Source organism: Mus caroli, chromosome 16, assembly GCF_900094665.2.
Source record: "Mus caroli chromosome 16, CAROLI_EIJ_v1.1, whole genome shotgun sequence".
NCBI lineage: Eukaryota > Metazoa > Chordata > Mammalia > Rodentia > Muridae > Mus > Mus caroli.
The window spans coordinates 20,521,979-20,540,448 of record NC_034585.1 but is presented as its reverse complement, the minus strand read 5'-3'; the positions used below and the strand labels follow the sequence as shown (position 1 = coordinate 20,540,448).

Below are 18,470 nucleotides of genomic sequence, written 5' to 3'. Positions count from 1 at the left end.
GAGGGAGGGAGGGAGGGAGGGAGGGAGGGAAGATATTCTAATAACCACAACTCAGTGTGTGTGTGTTGGGGGGCGGGGGGAGATAGGTGAGGAGCCATTAACACCTGATAGCTTCTGGGAGGGGGTCAGTTTTCTCAAGGACTGTGGGGCCTGGGAGGCTGATTGTGTTATAGCAGAATACTGCACACAGCCATGTGCATGCAGGCAGCATTAATTTGACACAGCAGGTTATTTTTTAAAAGACATAAAGTTGGAAAGGGATGTTGTGGGAAAAAAATCTAGGAGGGAGAAGGAGGGAGTGTGTTGAATACTGTTAAAATATACTATATACATGTGTGAAATTCTCAAAGAATCAATTCTTAAAATTATATTAAAAGAAAAACCACTTAAGCCTGAGTCCCGTCTTTTTAGACATCCTTGGGGGCATTTTTCACTCCAGGAAAGACATCGGAAAACATTGGACTGGGACAACTCTGCCATCTGTAAAGCTATGCTTAGGCTCTTGTTCTAGGGCCTTGAAATTCCCCAGTCAATCCTAGGATGACCATCGGCCGCTCAGAGAACAGCTGTACTAGCTGTTCAAGTTGACTCAAGCTAGAGTCATGAGGGGAGGGAGGAAAAGTCTCCAAGAGATCCAGCTGCAAGGCACTTAAAATTGCAAGACAATTTCAATTCGTGATCAATGGGGGAGGACCCAGCCCATCGTGGTCAGGGCCACTCCTGGGTTTGATAGTCCTGGGTTCTATAACAAAGCAGGCTGAGCAAGCCAGTAAGCAGTACCCCTCCATGGCCTCTGTGTCAGCTCCTACCTCCAGGTTCCAGACCTGTTTGTGTTCCTGTCCTAACTTTCTTCTGGTGGTGAACAATGTAAGAGTGTAAGCCAAATAAACCCTTTCCTCCCCAACTTCCTCTTTTGGAGATGGTGTTTTGTTGCAGCAATAGAAACCCTAACAAAGATACATACCAATCTCTCGACCCAGCTGGGAGTTCTTCAGAGATCCTGCAGAAGAGATGACGGCACACTTATGCCAAGGCCCAGCCTTGGTTCTGAAGTTCTCCTTGGGCAGGTAACCCTCCCATTCAGTGGTGTTGAAGGGAAAATCTGTGGCCTCTATCATAGACACATTCACATGGTCTCGAAGGTGGCAGCGCAGCGCCTCTACGCTGAACTTGACTCCTGGTCCCGGCCCCTTATAGGACACTTTATATTTATTCATGTTCAGATAGTTCCTCCAGATCTTCAGCAGCCTGGGGTTAAGTTTTGAGTATGTGGAGTCCTTGTCCCACACCTGCAAGGAGGGCTGTGGCTTGACCTTGGCTGTGACCCTGGGGTAACTGAGGCTCTGAATGCCTTCCTTAGGGTCTTGTTTGCTGTTTGAGAACACAGCCTGGGGAGCAGGCCCCGCGGCCACTTTCTCCTGGCTCTTCGGCATCTGGAATACCTTGGCTTGCAATGTGAGAGCCTCATAGTCGCTCCCTTTCTTCCACACGCAGATGATGGCAAACAGGAGAAAGACCAGGACAAAGCAGCTGAACTTTCTCTTCAAGTTGGTATGAATCATAATGAATGGTACGGGCAGGAGAGCCACTGATCGGAGCAGGAACCAAGCCTATAAAAACACACACACACAGAGCAAGGGGAAGGAAGATGAGGGTGAGTATATTCCAAAATGTTGGGCAGGGGAGTGATGGGTCAAGCGAAGGACCAAGCATAAGGTCTAGCACAAAAACGCTTGAAGTCCTTCCATGGCTGCCTCGAACCAGCTCTGCAGTCTTGAGCAAGCCGGGGGGTGGGGTGGGGGTGGGACAAGCCTTAGTTTGGACTTTGACTGTAGGCAGCATTCCTCTGAACATCTCATTGAGTCATGAAAATTTATGCATCTTTCCACCCTTCATCTGTGTACACCATGACTCAGCTTCTGCCGCTCTCTGCTCCAGCTCACTCCAAAATCTTACACCAGAGGGAACCTTAAACACCATAGCCCATGATCTCTGTAGAACAAAGACACGTAGGCTTGAAAGCAACAGTAAAAAGGAAACAGGCTGACTGGTCTATACACAGAGTCCCTTAAATCCTCCATCAGCTAAAAAGAGCCAGAGAAGTCCCATGCACCTGTTCTGCATCCCATGCATCCAGTTCTATGCGGGCTTCTAGATCAAAGGTTAGCCCCACAGTCCGCCATTCAGTGTACAGGAGAAGCTAGATCATTTTATAACAGTAGAGAGGAAATCTTGATAAAATAGCTAGGATGGCCCTTCATATCGGGGAGGCCCTTCATGTCTTTGCTTTCTCAGAATCCACTGAGTAACAAAGCGGAAGATGGAAACGCTCTGTACAAACAAGGTCTGTATCCTCTGGAAAACACTGGACTCTTTCCTCTCCCGAGTTTACTCACCAGGATGACTCAAAGCAACTGCCCCTGGGGCTTTGCTCACCCAGTGAGTGAGTCTGAAGTCCTTTCCTACCAAGCTTCTTCCCAAGGATGTCTGAGATAAATCAGTAGGAGTTCTAGACTGGAAATCTCATGAAGCCTGGGGTCTTGATTCCATTCTTGCTGACCTTAAACAAGTGAATATGCCTGCCCCTGAGCATCTACAGAACAGTCATCTCTGCCCATTTCATCTGTGCCAAATTGGGAGTGTTAAATAAAAGGGTGTGCTCGCCAGCTGGAACTCGGTGAAAGCAATGGCTGGGGGTGACCGAAAATGGAATGGATTATATTTTGGAAGGGATATGACATACACATATGGACAGGAATTCAGATTCAATGTCATGAAGTGGGAGGTGGAGGGCTTGTTACATTACAGGAGAACAAATGAATTAAATATCCCCCAGACAGGTCGCTATCACTGACCACGTGACCATATGGCACTGTACCCACATCCTCTCACCAAATACAAACACTACAAAGTAAGCTTTCACAACTGTGTTAGAATGACGGGAGTGAGGCTTAGCAAGTCTTCAATGTCACGGAGTCACCACACCACCAGGGTGAAATCAAGATTCCAATCCAGGTTAGCCTGTATCTAATGGTTTGTTTATAGCAGTGGTTTGCAATCTATGAGTCTCAACCCCTCTGAGGGTCACATCATATCAAACATTCTAAATATTAGATATTTACATTCCTAACAGTAGCAAAATCACAGTTATGAATTAGCAATGAAGTAATTTTATGGTTGAGGGTCACCACAACATGAGGAACTGTATTAAAGGGTCACAGCTTCAGGAAGATTGAAAAAACAAACAAACAAACAAACCACCACTGGTTTATAGTCTTTGCACTGAAGGATAGAAAATTTGAATTGGGGTTAATAAATAGTAAGTGGTGACCATCAGAAATCAGAGAGCCCAGAGATGAAACTCACAGTCAGAGCAAAGTGTCCTCCGTCAGTCACCATTGGTGGGCACCACTGACCAGGGGGCTCTTACGTGTTATAAAATCCACTGTGGTGTTTTAAAATAAACAGTGAAGCTCCCATAAGCTCCATGTGCAGGTTTGAGAAACACATGGAACTGTGAACTTGAGTGAGTGACATGGACATGGCGTTTGTGAATGAGCAGCTGGAAAGTAGCTTGCAAGTCTGGAGAAGAGGCAATGCCAGCAAAGGCCCCTTCTCAGGGAAGCCTGGCACTGCCTTTCCTGGGATGCTTAGGGAAAAGCAGCTTCCACGGATGACCTCAAGGACAGTCTCAGAGCCCTCAGCTAGCCTGGGTCTTCATGGCTGTCACAGCCTTTCTTAGTTGTCAACTTGACTATATCTGGAATTAAGTACAGTCCGGACATGGAGGGCACACCTGTGATCTGGATCCTTCTATGACACTGAAGCCTACTTATACATATACAGAAGAATGCCTGAGACACCCAGCCTTGGGGACTGAGCAACTACTAGACTTGGATTTTCCATGCACAGTTGGCCGTTGTTGGATTAGTTGGATTGCAGCCTGTAAGTCATTCCAAAAAATTCCCTTTTTCTACATATATAGAAGAGATTCATTCCATACGTTCTCTGACTCTAGAGAACCCTGAATAATAAAATGGCCTTAACACACTCATCTGGAACCTTCCAGCAGGGCTTGTGTGGTCCCTCCATATTGCCATCACCTAAGATCGGCTTGGGTTTCCAGTCACAGCCAACAGAGCGGAAGGGCCCATTCTCACCTGCCTAGCTCTTTGAGCAAGACAGATACTGAAGAAGGCCTCATCTAATACCTACCTCAGGGAAAAGAGGAGCGACCTGTGAATTTTCCTATCACCAGACTTATTTTGTAAAGCTTCCAGGTTTTGTAACTGATACCTTTGACTTTGACCACAATTGTTACTTGTTAGCAACCAGTGTTTAGCCCTTATGCCAACAGAACATGCTTCCTTGTATCCTTTCTGTATAATAAAAAGAAAATTGGCCCCAGAACAGAATCTGGAGCATGGTCAGGCTCAGTAAAGGGTTATGAAGCTGAAGAAACTGTATCAATAAATGTAATACCTGGAAGAGACTTACAGAAAAAGAACACTGCAGTCCTGAACATTACCACCCACAGAGACCATGCCAACACTAGACAGACACTAAAGAGTACCTTTATAAATAAGAAGTTCTGCCTTCCTATGCCTTGAAGCATGTTTAATGTCAAATGTCAAAGGTATATAAACATTCTCATAGAAGGCTATCAATTATAGAACACTCCAGACTTTCTATCTGCAGCTTACAGAGATGGACAAGCCTGCCCTCCACACCATCTTGGCCCTCCCTAAACAAGCATTTAGCAGACTAGGAAAGGAAAGAAGAGAGAAAGCAGAGAGGCCGTGGTGAGACAGTGGAGAGTGGAGCCCTTGCCAGCACAGGCTGGCCCCTGTCTTTTTACTCAGGATTATCTCCCTCTACTTTTTCAAGTCTCTAGGAGTTCGTTACCTGCTTTTGGCTAATCCCTCTGGGGCTGTGGGCCCTCCAGGTCCTCAGGAGCCAGCACTGTTCTCCATGGGAAAGAGGTTTATTTTACTAGGTCTGGAGGCCAAGGCTCATTTTTCTCAGGATGATCAAAAACCATCTGAAATACAAATAAAGGAGGCAGTCAGACTATTTTTCTAGCAGAGTGGTGTTAAACATTAACAGGATGGAGGGGCGCTTTTGTAAACTCGGGCATATCCGGGGAAGAACTAAAGGCTAATCATACATGAAATATTCAAGATCTATGAGCAATCCAGACAACCTAGGGAAAGATTCATGACAGATAAGAATGTTCTAGAAAGAGGAGGTGGGCATGACAAAACCCTCCAGGAAAGAGCGGGAAATTAGTCTCCCCTAAAGAATAAATAGCATAAGGGTTCACTGCCTACCCCCACCCCCAAAAATCTCTAGATGCATTTTTTAAAATTATTTGTACAAACTATTTAATGATATGGGGAAGTTTGAGTCATGTATTTTTAACATGGGTTACAGAACTGCAAAAGCTACTTAAATTCAGAAACAAAACTTTAAAAAGTACTAGGAAAAAAGTGGTACCTAGGGTGATAGACTGAGTGACAGCTCCATCTTTGATGTTTTAGATGCACTGAACAATGGCTAGATGAAACAAGAATTACTCTTTGAGATTTAAAAAAAAAAAAAAAAAAAAAAAGGATAACCATGGGATATACCTCAGTGGCAGAGTATCTGTATGGTAAGCACGTGGCCCTGGGCTTGACCAACCCCAGGCCAGCAAAAAATAAAAGCCAAGCTTTATATAGCTAGCATAGCATATATCACATTTTTTTTTTAAGACAAAACCAGAAATCACTCTATATTTATCCTTTCCAGTTTTGATGCTATATTAAAAAAAAATCAAAGGGAAAGCTAAATAAATTTTTAATTGCAAGAGAATTTAAATTTCCATACAATGAAAGATAAAATAAAAAGGGAAACAGAGTCATTGTGTAAGGCTCAGCAGTTAACAGCACTTGCACCTATGGGTGCCTGGAACCAGTCTATGGTTCTATTCCCAGGGGATCTAACACCCTCTTTTGGCCTCTGTGGGTACTACACATACACACACACACTCACGCTAAATGTTCATCCATATACAAAATAGAAAATAAATTTAAAAAAAAAATGACTAATATGGTAAAAAGCCTCCCAAAAGAAAGAGGCAAGCGACGTGAACAGATAAATCATAAAAGAAATACAACAGTTGAGAAGCGTGTAGTATGTAAGGTTGACATTTTTAAAGTTTTGTTCTTCTCTCATATATCTCCACCACAATTTCCCCTCCTGCCACCCTGCCCAATCTCTCCAGCCCACCTCCCCCTTCCTCTCCCCTCAGATCAACTCCTCCTCTATTTCCCTTCAAGCAAACAAAAAGAAAACAAACAAACGCACAGCAGGTCTCCCAATGATACCTACTGAACATAGCCTAACACACGTTACAATAAGACTGGGCGTGAACCCTCATAGCAAGACTGGGTGTGGCAAGCCAGTAGGAGGGAAAGGGTCCCAAGCACAGGCAAGAGTCAGAGACCCCACCCCACTCCCACTGTTGGGAGTACTGCAGGGACACCAAGCTATGCCACCATAAGGTACATGCAGAGGAGCTGGCTCAGACTCTTACATTGTTCGAGTTTGTCACTTCAGACTGTGAGCCCCTACCAGCCCTGCTTAGTTGACTCTGTGGGCCATGTTCTCATGGTGTCCTCAACCACTCTGGCTCCTACAATCCTTTCTTCCCACCCTCTCTGGGCTTCCCCTTGCTCTGCCTAGTGTTTGCCTGTGAGCCTCTGCATCAGCTCCCATTGGTTGTTAAATGGCACCCTTCTAATGAAAATTGGGTTAGGCGCCTGTCTCTGAGCATAGCATAGCAGAATATCATTAGGAATCATTGCATTGGCTTTTTTTCCTTTGCCAGTTGTAGCTGGTTCTATCCTGGGTCTCTGAGCTGTCCCTACCTCTAGCTCCTGGTCATCTAGGCAATGTCAGGTGTGGGCCCCTCTCCTGGCATCAGCCACAAGTTGGACCCATCATGGGTTGGCCACTCCCACAAGTTCTGTGCCATCTCTACCTCAGCATGTCTTGCAGGCAGGACAAACTGTAGGTTCAAGGTTTTATGACTGGGTTGATGTTTCTAGTCCCACTGACTGACAGGAGGAGCCTTGCCTAGTTATAGAAGAAGATGGCCAGTTCTGGCTCTGTATTCCCTGTTACTTAGAGATTTTGCTAGGGTCACCCTCATAGATTTCAGGGAGTTTCCAGTGCACGAGGTTTCTACCTCTCTCCCTCTCTCTCTCTCTCTCTCTCTCTCTCACACACACACACACACACACACACACGACAAATGGCCCACAATTCCAGTTATCTCTCCCAATACTCTCAACCTGTCTCTCTCACTCCTCCACCAGGCCCATCCCCCACCTGATCCCTCCTGTTCCCATCCTTCCTGACCACAGTCTACCCACAAAATCTATTCTATATCCCCTTCCCTGGGAGATCCATGTGTCCCACGTCCCTCCTTAAGCCTTAAGGTTGACCTTAAGGGAGACCTCCAAGGAGCAACTAGAACATTAAAATAATGACTTACAGACTAGACAGCACACAGCAATCTTCAAAACAGTCTTCTACATTGCCAGGCAGGTCACAGTAAAGCTGTCAGACGACTGAAGGGCAAATACATACTTTTGCCCCTTCTAGAAATTACTTAAGCACTAGGATCCTGTGACTATTGATCAAAGTGCCAAAACTCTAGGGCTGAATAAGCAATTGAAAAGGAGGAGCTACCCATTTCAGTCTTCTGTCGTGTGAAACGAGTCTCCGCCTTCTCTAACTGTGGAGACTGAACAAGCATTACTGCGGAAAGAACGTGAATGCTATAAAGCAATAATATATAAAGAAAACGGGTTCTCTTCAAGCCTATTTATAATGGTAAAAAATCTACTGACTTAACTTCCAAATACCCCTTGACGTTACATCCACTTGAATGAATACTATGAATAATATTGTGAATTATATGAATACATACATATGACCGTTTGTTGCTATGGAGAAGAAAACACTAAATATTTTAATGGAAACCTAGTACGTGTTATCTGTACACATGTGATTGCAAGTACAAGTGAAGCATGCTCAAGTGTCATGCCTGAAAAGTTGCTGAAGAACTAGTGTTCTGTGATGATGATGATGGTGATGGCGATGATGATGGCGATGGTGATGATGGTGATAGTTGGGTAACTAAGACAAACTCTTGAGGACAATATTGAAAAAACACTTCATCCTAAGCAATCAACTGGCTGCATAATATCAAGCTGGCCTTGAAACCTATCTCAAGATATTCTCAACCAGGGAAAAGCAGTCTGCAATCCTGTCACAGAGGACTAGCCACAGCAAAGATGACGGCATACCCAAAGGGCTTACTGTGGTATCCTGACAACCAGTTTTGTCAGCAAAATGGAGAAGATGCTCCATTGAAGGCCACAGGCTCTATCTATCTGAAAGAACCATTTCTTTCATGAGCAGGAGCAAGACGGAAGCTGTGGGAAGCCACATGTGCCGTTGCAGAGTGGCACAGGCTTCTGCTGGCCACCACGCATACATAGGCAGGAAAGTTTTTGCCAAGATGAGGTTTTGAGAATTAACCAAAATTGACCAATCAGATGAGAGAGAAGTTGACCAATCAGATGAGAGAAAAGTTAACCAATCAGATGAGAGAGAAGTTAACCAATCAGATGAGAGAGAAATTAACCAATCAGATGTAGGCATGCAAATGAGGTGGTAAGCATCAACCAAGCACAACCAATCCGGGTATGAGACACGCCTCTCCTAGGCCTATATAAAGCAGCACCAGTTCTGGGCTCAGGGTCTTTTCGCCTCTACAATCAAGCTCTCCCAATAAACGTGTGCAGGAGGATCCTGTTGCAGCGTCGTTCTTGCTGGTCGAGTCGGATGCGCGCGCAAGAGGAAAAATGTGGAAAACCTCCCTTTGTCCTTTACTGAAATGGTTCAGGGCCAGGGTCAGAGATTTAGCTCAGCAGTAGAGTGCTTGCTTAACAAGACCGAAGCCCTCCGTTCAGTCCTCAGCTCAGGAGGAGGGAGAAAACAGTTCAGAGCTTCCTTTACTAATTCAGAGGGGAACTGGGTTTGGAAAGGCCTCCTGGGAGAGCCAGAAAATGTCTCTGACAGCTCCCCCTCTACTTCCTTTGTGGTCTTAGCATTTACCGATGTATGTGTATCCTCCTTGTCAGCCTTCTTTACTGCAATTGTCAGTGAGGAACCCCAGACACATAGTAGGAACAACAGTAAGTATTTGCTGAATGAAGCAGTTGTTTAAACATTCTGCTATTTCAGGCATTGCTGATGAAAGACGCTCTTTCATAACCCCCTCAGAGAGCACTGACCCTTGGATGAACTTCTTGCCTGCAGATGAATGTTCCCTGCTGTTTCTTAAGACACAAACTGTTGGGACATGAGATTTTTAATGAATAACACCCCCAGACATGAGAAGAAGTCACTGACCCCCAGCTCTTCCTTCCCGCTGTCAACTGCATTTCCTCAGAAAGTCTTGCCTCCCAGGAGGATTCAAAACCATGCTAAACAGGGTCCCCAATGGAGGAGCTAGAGAAAAGACCCAAGGAGCTGAAGGGGTTTGCAGCCCCATAGGAGGAACAACAATATGAACTAACCAGTACCCCCAGAACTCTCTGGGACTAAACCACCAACCAAAGAGCACACATGGTGGGACTCATGGCTCCAGCTGCATATGTAGCAGAGAATGGCCTAATTGGTCATCAATGGGAAGAGAGGCCCTTGGTCCTGTGAAGGTTCTATGCACCAATGTAGGGGTATGCCAGGGCCAGGAAGCAGGAGTGGGTGGGTTGGTGAGCAGGGGGAGGGGACGGGGAGGGGGAGGGAGGGGGAGGGGGAGAGGATTTTCAGAGGGGAAACTAGGAAAGGGGATAACATTTGAAATGTAAATAAAGAAAATATCTAATAAAAAATAAAAATTAAAAAAAACAAAAACATGCTTAACTGATTCCAAAAGTGAACCAGTTGAAGCTGTCTATCTAGATCTACCATGGGTCAGAAGGGTCTTCTAAAGGTCTGGTGATCTTCTGAGACCATGACCCTCGGTTCAGGATGACAAACTATCAACTCTAATGACATCGGCAAACGTCCAGTCCTAAGCATGTGATTTGGTATTGGCCTGATCTGGGGAACCGCCTGTGCTCTGCTTCTCATCAGGCACACGATTTTGGCTAACTCAAAGCCCCCAAGACTCAGCGAACTCACTGGAAAGTGGGGACGATGATTGAGCCTTTATCCCAGACTCATTTATAAACCAAGTAAGAAGAGATGCCTCAAGGGGCTGTAATAGCCTCTGTGGTAAGTGCTATGCACAGCACTTCATTGACGTCATCACTACCGCTACTCTGTGGAGGCCAATACTATCCCAGTGTTTCAAATGAGGAAACAGACAAGACAAGGAAATTTATCCAGGGGACTCAGGGAGAGCTCTCAATGATCCAGGCACTTTTGAGCCAATAGCTTGCCTATTGTGGAGACTTACATCTTTCATGCGGGCCACACTTACTTCACCTTTCAAAACCAACTCTAACTTTGTAGATTCCCTCATTCTCACAGAGATCAATGTGATTCTAATGTGCATATTCAAGCCCTCTTCAAACTATGTGACATTCCCCTGATTGCAGATCTATTCCAACCACATAAAAAAGTCTTCCTTTCAGATAAACATGGATGATCCCTTCGTCTAGCTAGACTCCTCCAGCCCATAACTAAGAAATTGTCAGCCATAGTATTACTACTACTACTATTATAATTATTTTGTTTTGCTTGAGACATGATTTCTGTATGCAACTCTGGCTGTCCTGAAACACATTCTATAGACCAGGCTAGCCTCAAACTCAAGTGATCTACCTGCCTCTGCCTCCCAAGTGCTGGGATTAAAGCCATGCACCACCACCGCCTGATTCGCTCAGTCATTTTTAATGAAAGAATACATTGGCTCTGATACCACCCCACCCTGCTTCATCCCTGTCACAATTGCTAGCATCCCCTTTAGAGCTGTACTTTGAAGATGTTCCTTTAATCTGTGAGTTACTCATGACGATGCAAAGATTACCACCTCTAGTAATACATAGCTGTGCAAGCAGCCATGTATGTCTCTTGTTTAGAAAGACTTTAACATGAAAGGCAATCACTTTCCTTGTAAAAATATACCTAATGCCTTAAGCGCTGCTCCCTGAGCCATATAGACTCAGAATGAGAAGTTTTCACACCTGCTCAGCACATAGACCGAAAGGCTGTGGGAAGACCCTTATGTGTATCAACTCATCTCATTCCTGCAACAAATGCTCCACGCAGTCTCCGCCATTGACCTCTGCATCCCATTGGCTGTGGCCATTTCCTCTCTAGTCCAGAAAAAGATGATGTTCCCCTTCAGTTCCAAACAATTTTGCTCCTGGCTCACTGGCATTTCTTCTACCACTACACCTGTCACAATGCTCAGTGCTATTCTTCCTCACCAGAAAGTATGCCAGGTCCCAGGCCTCACAGTTCAACCATCTTCTCTACGACAGCTGATTGCAATCGTGGCCATGTACTCTCAAGGAAATAACTGCTTTCATTATTCCCAAAGAAATAAACCCAACCAGTAACTCCAGTTTCAGACATGCTCCTTCCAGTCACCACTTCAGCCTTTGGAACTTATTCTGATGACTACCTCAACCTCAACAACCTTCTCAGAATGCCTCTACCCTCCTGTCCTCACTTCTTCCTGGCCATCTTAAATTCAATGGTCAATCCTAGGATGACTTCCTTAGCCACTTTCATTACACATAATTTGCTAAATTCCAATTCTGGAGAAATCCAAATCTCTTAGCATATTTCACTCCTGCAGTTATGCAGCTGAACTAACTAGAAACACACACACATGCACACACACAGACCCACATACACTCACACATTCACAGATGCACACACAGGCACATAGACACATACGCACATATACATAGACTCGTTTACTGATCTTATGTCACATGATTGACCACTGATGGCTATGGGCCGTCTATGCTTAACACTGTCTGGCAGTGATGGTCTCCCCCAAATGTGCTCACCTACCACTCTTCTGAAGCTTCATCTCCCCTTCTAGCTTCCTTCCACTCTGATGAACTTGTTGTTCCTTATTTGTGAGAACACTAGAATGTTCCAGTACAGAACTTTCTCCACTACACTAACAGCCCACGCAATGTGGGTTTGCCCATATTCCTCTTATGACTAAAAATGAACTGGCTGCGTCTAACCTTCAATGACTAACACTGACCCCCTGGACTCTATATCCTCCTGCCTGATTGAAGAATCAGCTCCATGAAGCCCTCCGCGTTCTTCAGCAGGAGTAAGTGTCCCCTTCTCAAAGGCTACTCCATCGTCACATAAAGAGGCTGCTATTCTATCTTAAAAACAAACACTAAACACAAGCCATCTCTCATGACTCAGGAAGCCCCCACGAACAGTGGAGTCTTGACATCATTAAGAATGGGGCACATAGACAGCATTTACCCCTCAGCCCACTGCACAAGACAATTCAGAGCACACAGCACCACCTACAAATGTCCTTACCACAAATGTTCACTCTCTATATTGTCAGAGCTTCAAATGCAACTCCAGATAATTAGAAACTATGACGGTCCAGGGCAGGAGGCGGGGATACTTAACATAGTAAATAGGGAAGTTTGCAGGGCTCTGTTTACTAATTCAGAAAATATGGTTTCTATATGACAATTGAGCTGGTTTTAACGACAAATAAATAGATAAATGAAACCCAAACATTTTTAAGGTTATAATAATGATATGTGAGAGATAGACCTTATTTGAACTTTAATTTGAACAACAACAACAAAAATTCTTTGAGGAGCAATGGAATCACTTGCATATGGAGTGGGTGTTTTTACTCTAAGACGATTTGGGCCAAAAGACAAGCAAACAAACAAAGCATAAATGGGGAAAAAAATTTTTCAAATGTATTTGCCTTAAGCTATATAAGGAAGAAGATTGATCCATAAACTCTTCCCCTCTTGACCAATGGATAAAACTTGAAGAAAAAGTTTATAACAAATAACTGTTTCTATTTTGCTGAAAGAACTAACTATAAAGTCAAACATAACCTTACACAAGCTACCGTACTGTATGGTTCTAAATAAAGTCACTCTATGTCCCCTCTCCCTCCTCCTCCTCCTCCTCCTCCTCCTCCTCCTCCCAATCTCATTCCTCCTTTCTAGCCCTGTCTCTATTTTCTCTCCATTGTAGTAAGACTCTCTAAGAAACAGACCATATTCAGTGTCTCCCGATTCCCATCTTCCCTCTCTCACTTGAAAATGCCCCCAACTTCAAGAACCTGCTCTTGTTAGAGGTACCAGGTGGTCCACAACCTGTCTTCCTCTCAGCATCAACCCTCTGGGCACCTGTATATCCTTTCTTTTCTTTTCTTTCTTTCTTTTTTGTTTGCTTGTTTGTTTTTCAAGACAGGGTTTCTCTGTATAGCCCTGGCTGTCCTGGAACTCACTTTGTAGACCAGGCTGGCCTCAAACTCAGAAACCCGACTGCTTCTGCCTCCCAAGTGCTGGCATTAAAGGCGTGTGCCGCCTGTACATCCCAGGTGTACCTGCCCAGCCTGTACATCCTTTCTTGACATACATGCTTTACTCAGCTCCCGACCCATATTCCTCCTGGGGTTCCTCCATCTTATAGGTTACCCGCTCCTCAGCAGGGTGTAGCTGGTCTCCTCCATATTTAGGCACCAAAATGTCCTCGGTTGTATACACACTTCCCACTGGCTGTATGTGCCTCAGGCTCTGATCTCCCTCTACCCAGTGAGCTGTTTGCACTCAAGACATGTTCATTAAAATCCCTCAAAGGAAGTTCTGATAGAGAGGGGTAGAGGGCTATCAGAATGAGCCTGCAGGTGGCCATGGGAGAGCTGGAATAAGCCGCAGCAGCTGCTTCATGATCTACCCAAGCTGGCAAAATGCCGACTCTTGACTTCTATCTTAGTCATTCTGATCTAAAGAGTCTGTTCTGGGGACGAGTAACTGCATCTAACAAGCTCCACAGATGTTTCTGTTGTTGTTTTGAGCCCTGGGAATCAACATCAGGGCGTCGAACCTCTGCCACTGGTCTACACTCCCCTGTCCAATTCTAAAGCAGCTGCTCGGAGTACACCCAGGCTCTGAGGAGCAGGCAGCTAGAGCAAAGCTATCCAAAGTGAAATGTGGAGAGAAGCAAGGATCTGAGAAAGCCTTTCAAGATCAAGATCCGGGAAGGAAAAAGCACAAGAATCAAGAGTGAGGAACACTTACAGTCATTTAACAAAACCAATATTTTTTTTTTTTGCCTTTTAAAAATGGGGCTAATATTCTAAGTATCCTTCCTCTTGTTTCTTTAAAAGTTATTATTGCGTTGTTGTTGATGATGCTGATGCAAAAACTATGATACAGGAGAAATGCAGGGAAGGGTAGTCGTACTTTGTTACAAATAGATAGCGATGCCCAACTTTGGAGAAAGTGTGAGCTGGAGCTATTGTTTCAAAACACCAAGTAAACCCTGGCTTTTTCTACCTGTCTGTCTTACTACCTTCAGAGAGCCTTACACTTCATCTGCAAGACATAAACCATACTGAGACATTCACCTGTCCCAGATGTCATTAACTATTCAATGGCGTGTGTTGGTCACATTGTCTCCCATTCTTGAGACAATGATACTTAAGTGCTTTCTGCTGTGCTAAGGCTCACTTCACACCTGCAGCAGCCACCACTAGCGCTTGGAAACACACTTCTACTGTCTGGTTCCAACACCCAAGCTCCAGTTCCACAAAGTGCAAGCTGGAATGAGTCAAGATTAAATCTTTTGCCAGAACACTTCTGACTAGTCTCTCTTTTGCTAGCAAGGGCTTGGTGATAAGCAGCAGGAGACTGCTTATCAGTTGGTCTCTGAGGAATCTGAGAAGTCAGTAGGTTTAGGAAGGCATGAGCCCTTTACAGTTTGAGGGCAGAAGCCTTTGTAATGCTTCCCTAAAGTCAAGCTGAATAAGGCTAAGCTTGAGGAAGGTGAGAACTTGCCCACATCAAAGCTTTGAGGATAAAGGAGCTTCTATAAGGTTCTCTTACCAGAGATCTGGTGTTTCCCCAGCCAGGCAGACAGTGATGGAAAGGATGCTAAAGTCTTCAGCAACTGATTATAACTCACAGTGCTTGCCCGACAGCCTACAGAACAGAACTTGTGGGAGGAGGTCACTGATCCCAAAGCTGGAGTCCCTGACCAAAACCAGATAATATGAACAGATTTAAAAATAAATAATTAAAAATAAAACCCTCCTGGCCATTTGCTATCTTCAGCCTCGTGCCCTACAGGCAGATGAGCAAATGTCTCATTGTGCAGGTCTACTGGGTAGGCCCTTGAGGAAAAACAGCCCTTTCATGCCCTATTAACTCTCCTGTGTAACGCCCACTTCCCAGTCCCAGCAGGCATCTTCCCCAGTCTTACCACACCAAACACCAATTTGCATTCTGCCCCATCAATCAAAGGGACTAGACAGGGGAGGGAGGCACAGACAGAGGCTATACAGAAGGCTGAATAAACACAGCCCTTAGGCAACACATCCACCTTTTACTCTGCTCCCCCCCCACACACACACACACTTACACCACACCCCTGTGCTTCAGAAAAATAGAAAACTACGTCTGTCCATCTCCATACCAGGAAGGGGGGGCGTTTCACTTCCTTCTCGTCTCTAAGGTCCCTGCCACATCTTTTTTCTTCTAAAGTGCTTTATCATTTCCTATGATTTCCCACCAGTTCCTCCACACCTACAGCTTTTCTCAGGTGGGTTTCCATGAGGTCATTAACAGGGATCTAGAATGTGTTAGCTGTGGATCATCCTTGGGAGAACAAATTAATGAAAGAGAACTTCATTAATTCTCGGAATTACCCCACTGCACGTGTATATGCACATGCACGCAGGCAAGCACACACAGGCACACACACACACACACTTCTTCCAAGAATATATCCGTGTTCAGTACTCTTAGTCTGTAACTGTTGCTTCTGCTCCATTATTTTTTTTCTCTTCTACCAAGAAACTACAGCATTTGTCTTCTCCCTTGTGCCCTGTTTCTGGCCAATGCTCTGGCCTGGTGGTATCCCCATAGTCCCTGCTCTGAGTCCTAGAAAATGAGTGCCAGTTGATATCCAATCGTTTCAAGTTCAGCAGGTTTTTTGTCATTGTTGTTTTGTTTTATACCTACCAAAAAAATCTAAGTCCTGCGGTCTAAGAGCATGTGGGGAGGGGAGGAGTCCCAAAGTGTGGAGAGCACGGGCCAGTGCTCACAGTTCAATAGTGGAGACGTAGAGGAAGGTCCTGAAGGTGGCCAGAAACTCAATGTCTGCCGTGTACTTGGGGGAAATAAAGAATCCAATCATATACATACGCAGGAGGCACTTTGGAAAGAGAAAACTTCCTAGCAAGATACTGCAGTGGGCAGAGAGATGGAAATGGGCCAGGTGAGCTGGCTGTGTGAGAGGCCTCCACATCATCATAGACAGGCAGGAGGCACAAGGAGGGGCCATGAGGTCTTCTGACAGAAGAGGGTTCCGGGTGGGAGGAAGAGCAAATGAGCAGAGTTCCTGGGCAGAGAGGGAAGCCCGTGGTGCTTCCCAAACCATACCAGGCCTGGAGCCGAGAGCACAGCAGAGCTGGGGGCCTGAGAGCTGTTAATCAGGTAGGGCTTTAGACTAATGGCTGTGGAGTACTGTGAGAACATGGGCTTCTTCAGAGGGCATGTGTGAGAAGCTTCACTCTAGCTTCTGTCCAAAGAACCTGCTGTAAGCAGAAAACTGGAGAAAGTACAAAAGGAAGGTGTTCCAAGAAGCTGTCTGAACAGTAGCCAGGTCTGGTGACTGATGCCTACAATCTCAACTCGCAAGAGAAGCCTAGGAGGGAGGGGAGAAAGCTCAAGTCTTAACCCAGGCAACAGTGTGAGGGCCTAAGATGGTGGGGCAGAGGCTGTTGCTGCTGCTGCTGCTACTGCTGCTACTGCTGCTGCTGCTGCTGCTACTGCTGCTACTGCTGCTGCTGCTGCTACTGCTGCTACTGCTGCTACTGCTGCTGGTGGTAGAAGAAGGTGGGAGAGAAAAAGGAGGAGGAGCTGCTATGTGCTAGCATTTTATGTTACCAAAATCGATCTTATCACCCTGGAAGCCAGGGTACTGACAATCGTCTTCTCTTTGAAGAAATGAGGTTCAGGGTTGTTTTGTGTCATCATTTGAAGATGCCTTTCTATGTTACATAGCAGTTTCCTCCAAACTGGAACATCCATTTGGGGAAGGGAGAAGGACACTCATGTGATGCCACCCTCCCCAGGGTTACAGAAGCATTGAGCTACTGCTGAACGGGGAGCCTCTGAGCATGTGAGCTGTCAATAGAAGCATCTTGAGATGCTTGGCAGCTGTGCAGAGCTCTGGAGCTGCAACTTCGGTGAGTTATCCCCCATGCTGGGCTTTCTCAGTGATGCATGTGAGGAACCCCTCACCCAAACTCCCATCAGTGATCCCCTTAAAACCTGACTGGTACAGGTGGTGGTGACGCACACCTTTGATGCCAGCACTCGGGAGGCAGAGGCAGGTGGATCTCTAAGTCCGAGACCAGCCTGATCTACAGATTACTTTAATTTTATCATACTATCTAGGGCCATAGCACTGTGAATGCACCCAGTCTTGTATAATTTAATCCTATCTTCCAATCTCAGCAGTGGACACAATCATACCTCCCAGAGAGCAGGTTTCCCTGGCTAACTAAATACCCACAACCATCCCTCACTTGGCAAAGGTAACTCATTCTAAGCTGATCCAGAAGAGTCCTTGGAAATCAGAGCGTCAGCATCCAAACAGGATTCTAGCAACTGCCAGAGCCTCCCTCCCCGGCTCAGCACTGAGCAGCCAATGCAGAGGAGCTCCTATATCAAAAGAAGCCGTATATGTTAGGGTTTCCACACCAGATCTACGCAAGGGGGTTGCAGTAAAGAAACTGACAACATGACTGCTCCTTGGGATGGTCCAGGGGAAGCTTTTATTGTAGATAAGAGAGGTAAAATATCTAGAAGCATCTGGAAGCATCCAGATCAGAGAGAGAAAGAAGTAGACTGACTATGGACAGCTGACTGGACAGGGCCGGGGGTGGGAGATGGGGTGGCAGGGAGGGAGGACAGTGCAAGTAGCCAGGATGGGGATCTTTGGAGAGGAAAGCCTGTGAGCAGAGGGAGTCTAAGGCAGAGGAGTGTGGCCTCCCTTCCCCCCAGCCTGGAACCTGCCTGCTCAAGGGTGGAGCTACCGGCTCATTCGTCCTGCCACGCCCACTGCTGGAACCTGCCTCTGCTGCCTGGAGGCACACACGTGTTCGTCCTGCTACTGGACCCTGAGTTACTTGGCGGGAAATTGGGTTCCCTCCCCCT

At 45.7% G+C, this 18,470-nt stretch overlaps 1 protein-coding gene across 2 annotated transcripts in view; it reads right to left on the bottom strand.

The window, feature by feature from the left end:
• The window catches only part of St6gal1 (ST6 beta-galactoside alpha-2,6-sialyltransferase 1), a 139,844-nt gene that overhangs the window by 34,546 nt on the left and 86,828 nt on the right, over positions 1-18,470 (bottom strand). For both annotated transcript variants that reach the window (XM_021185103.2, XM_029470389.1), the window contains exons 3-4: positions 4,906-5,041; positions 965-1,610 (exon numbers count right to left, since the gene is read on the bottom strand). In XM_021185103.2, coding sequence (XP_021040762.1) covers positions 965-1,562 — 598 coding nt within the window. In that variant the 5' untranslated portion in view covers positions 1,563-1,610; positions 4,906-5,041. The remainder of the gene's footprint in view (positions 1-964; positions 1,611-4,905; positions 5,042-18,470) is intronic.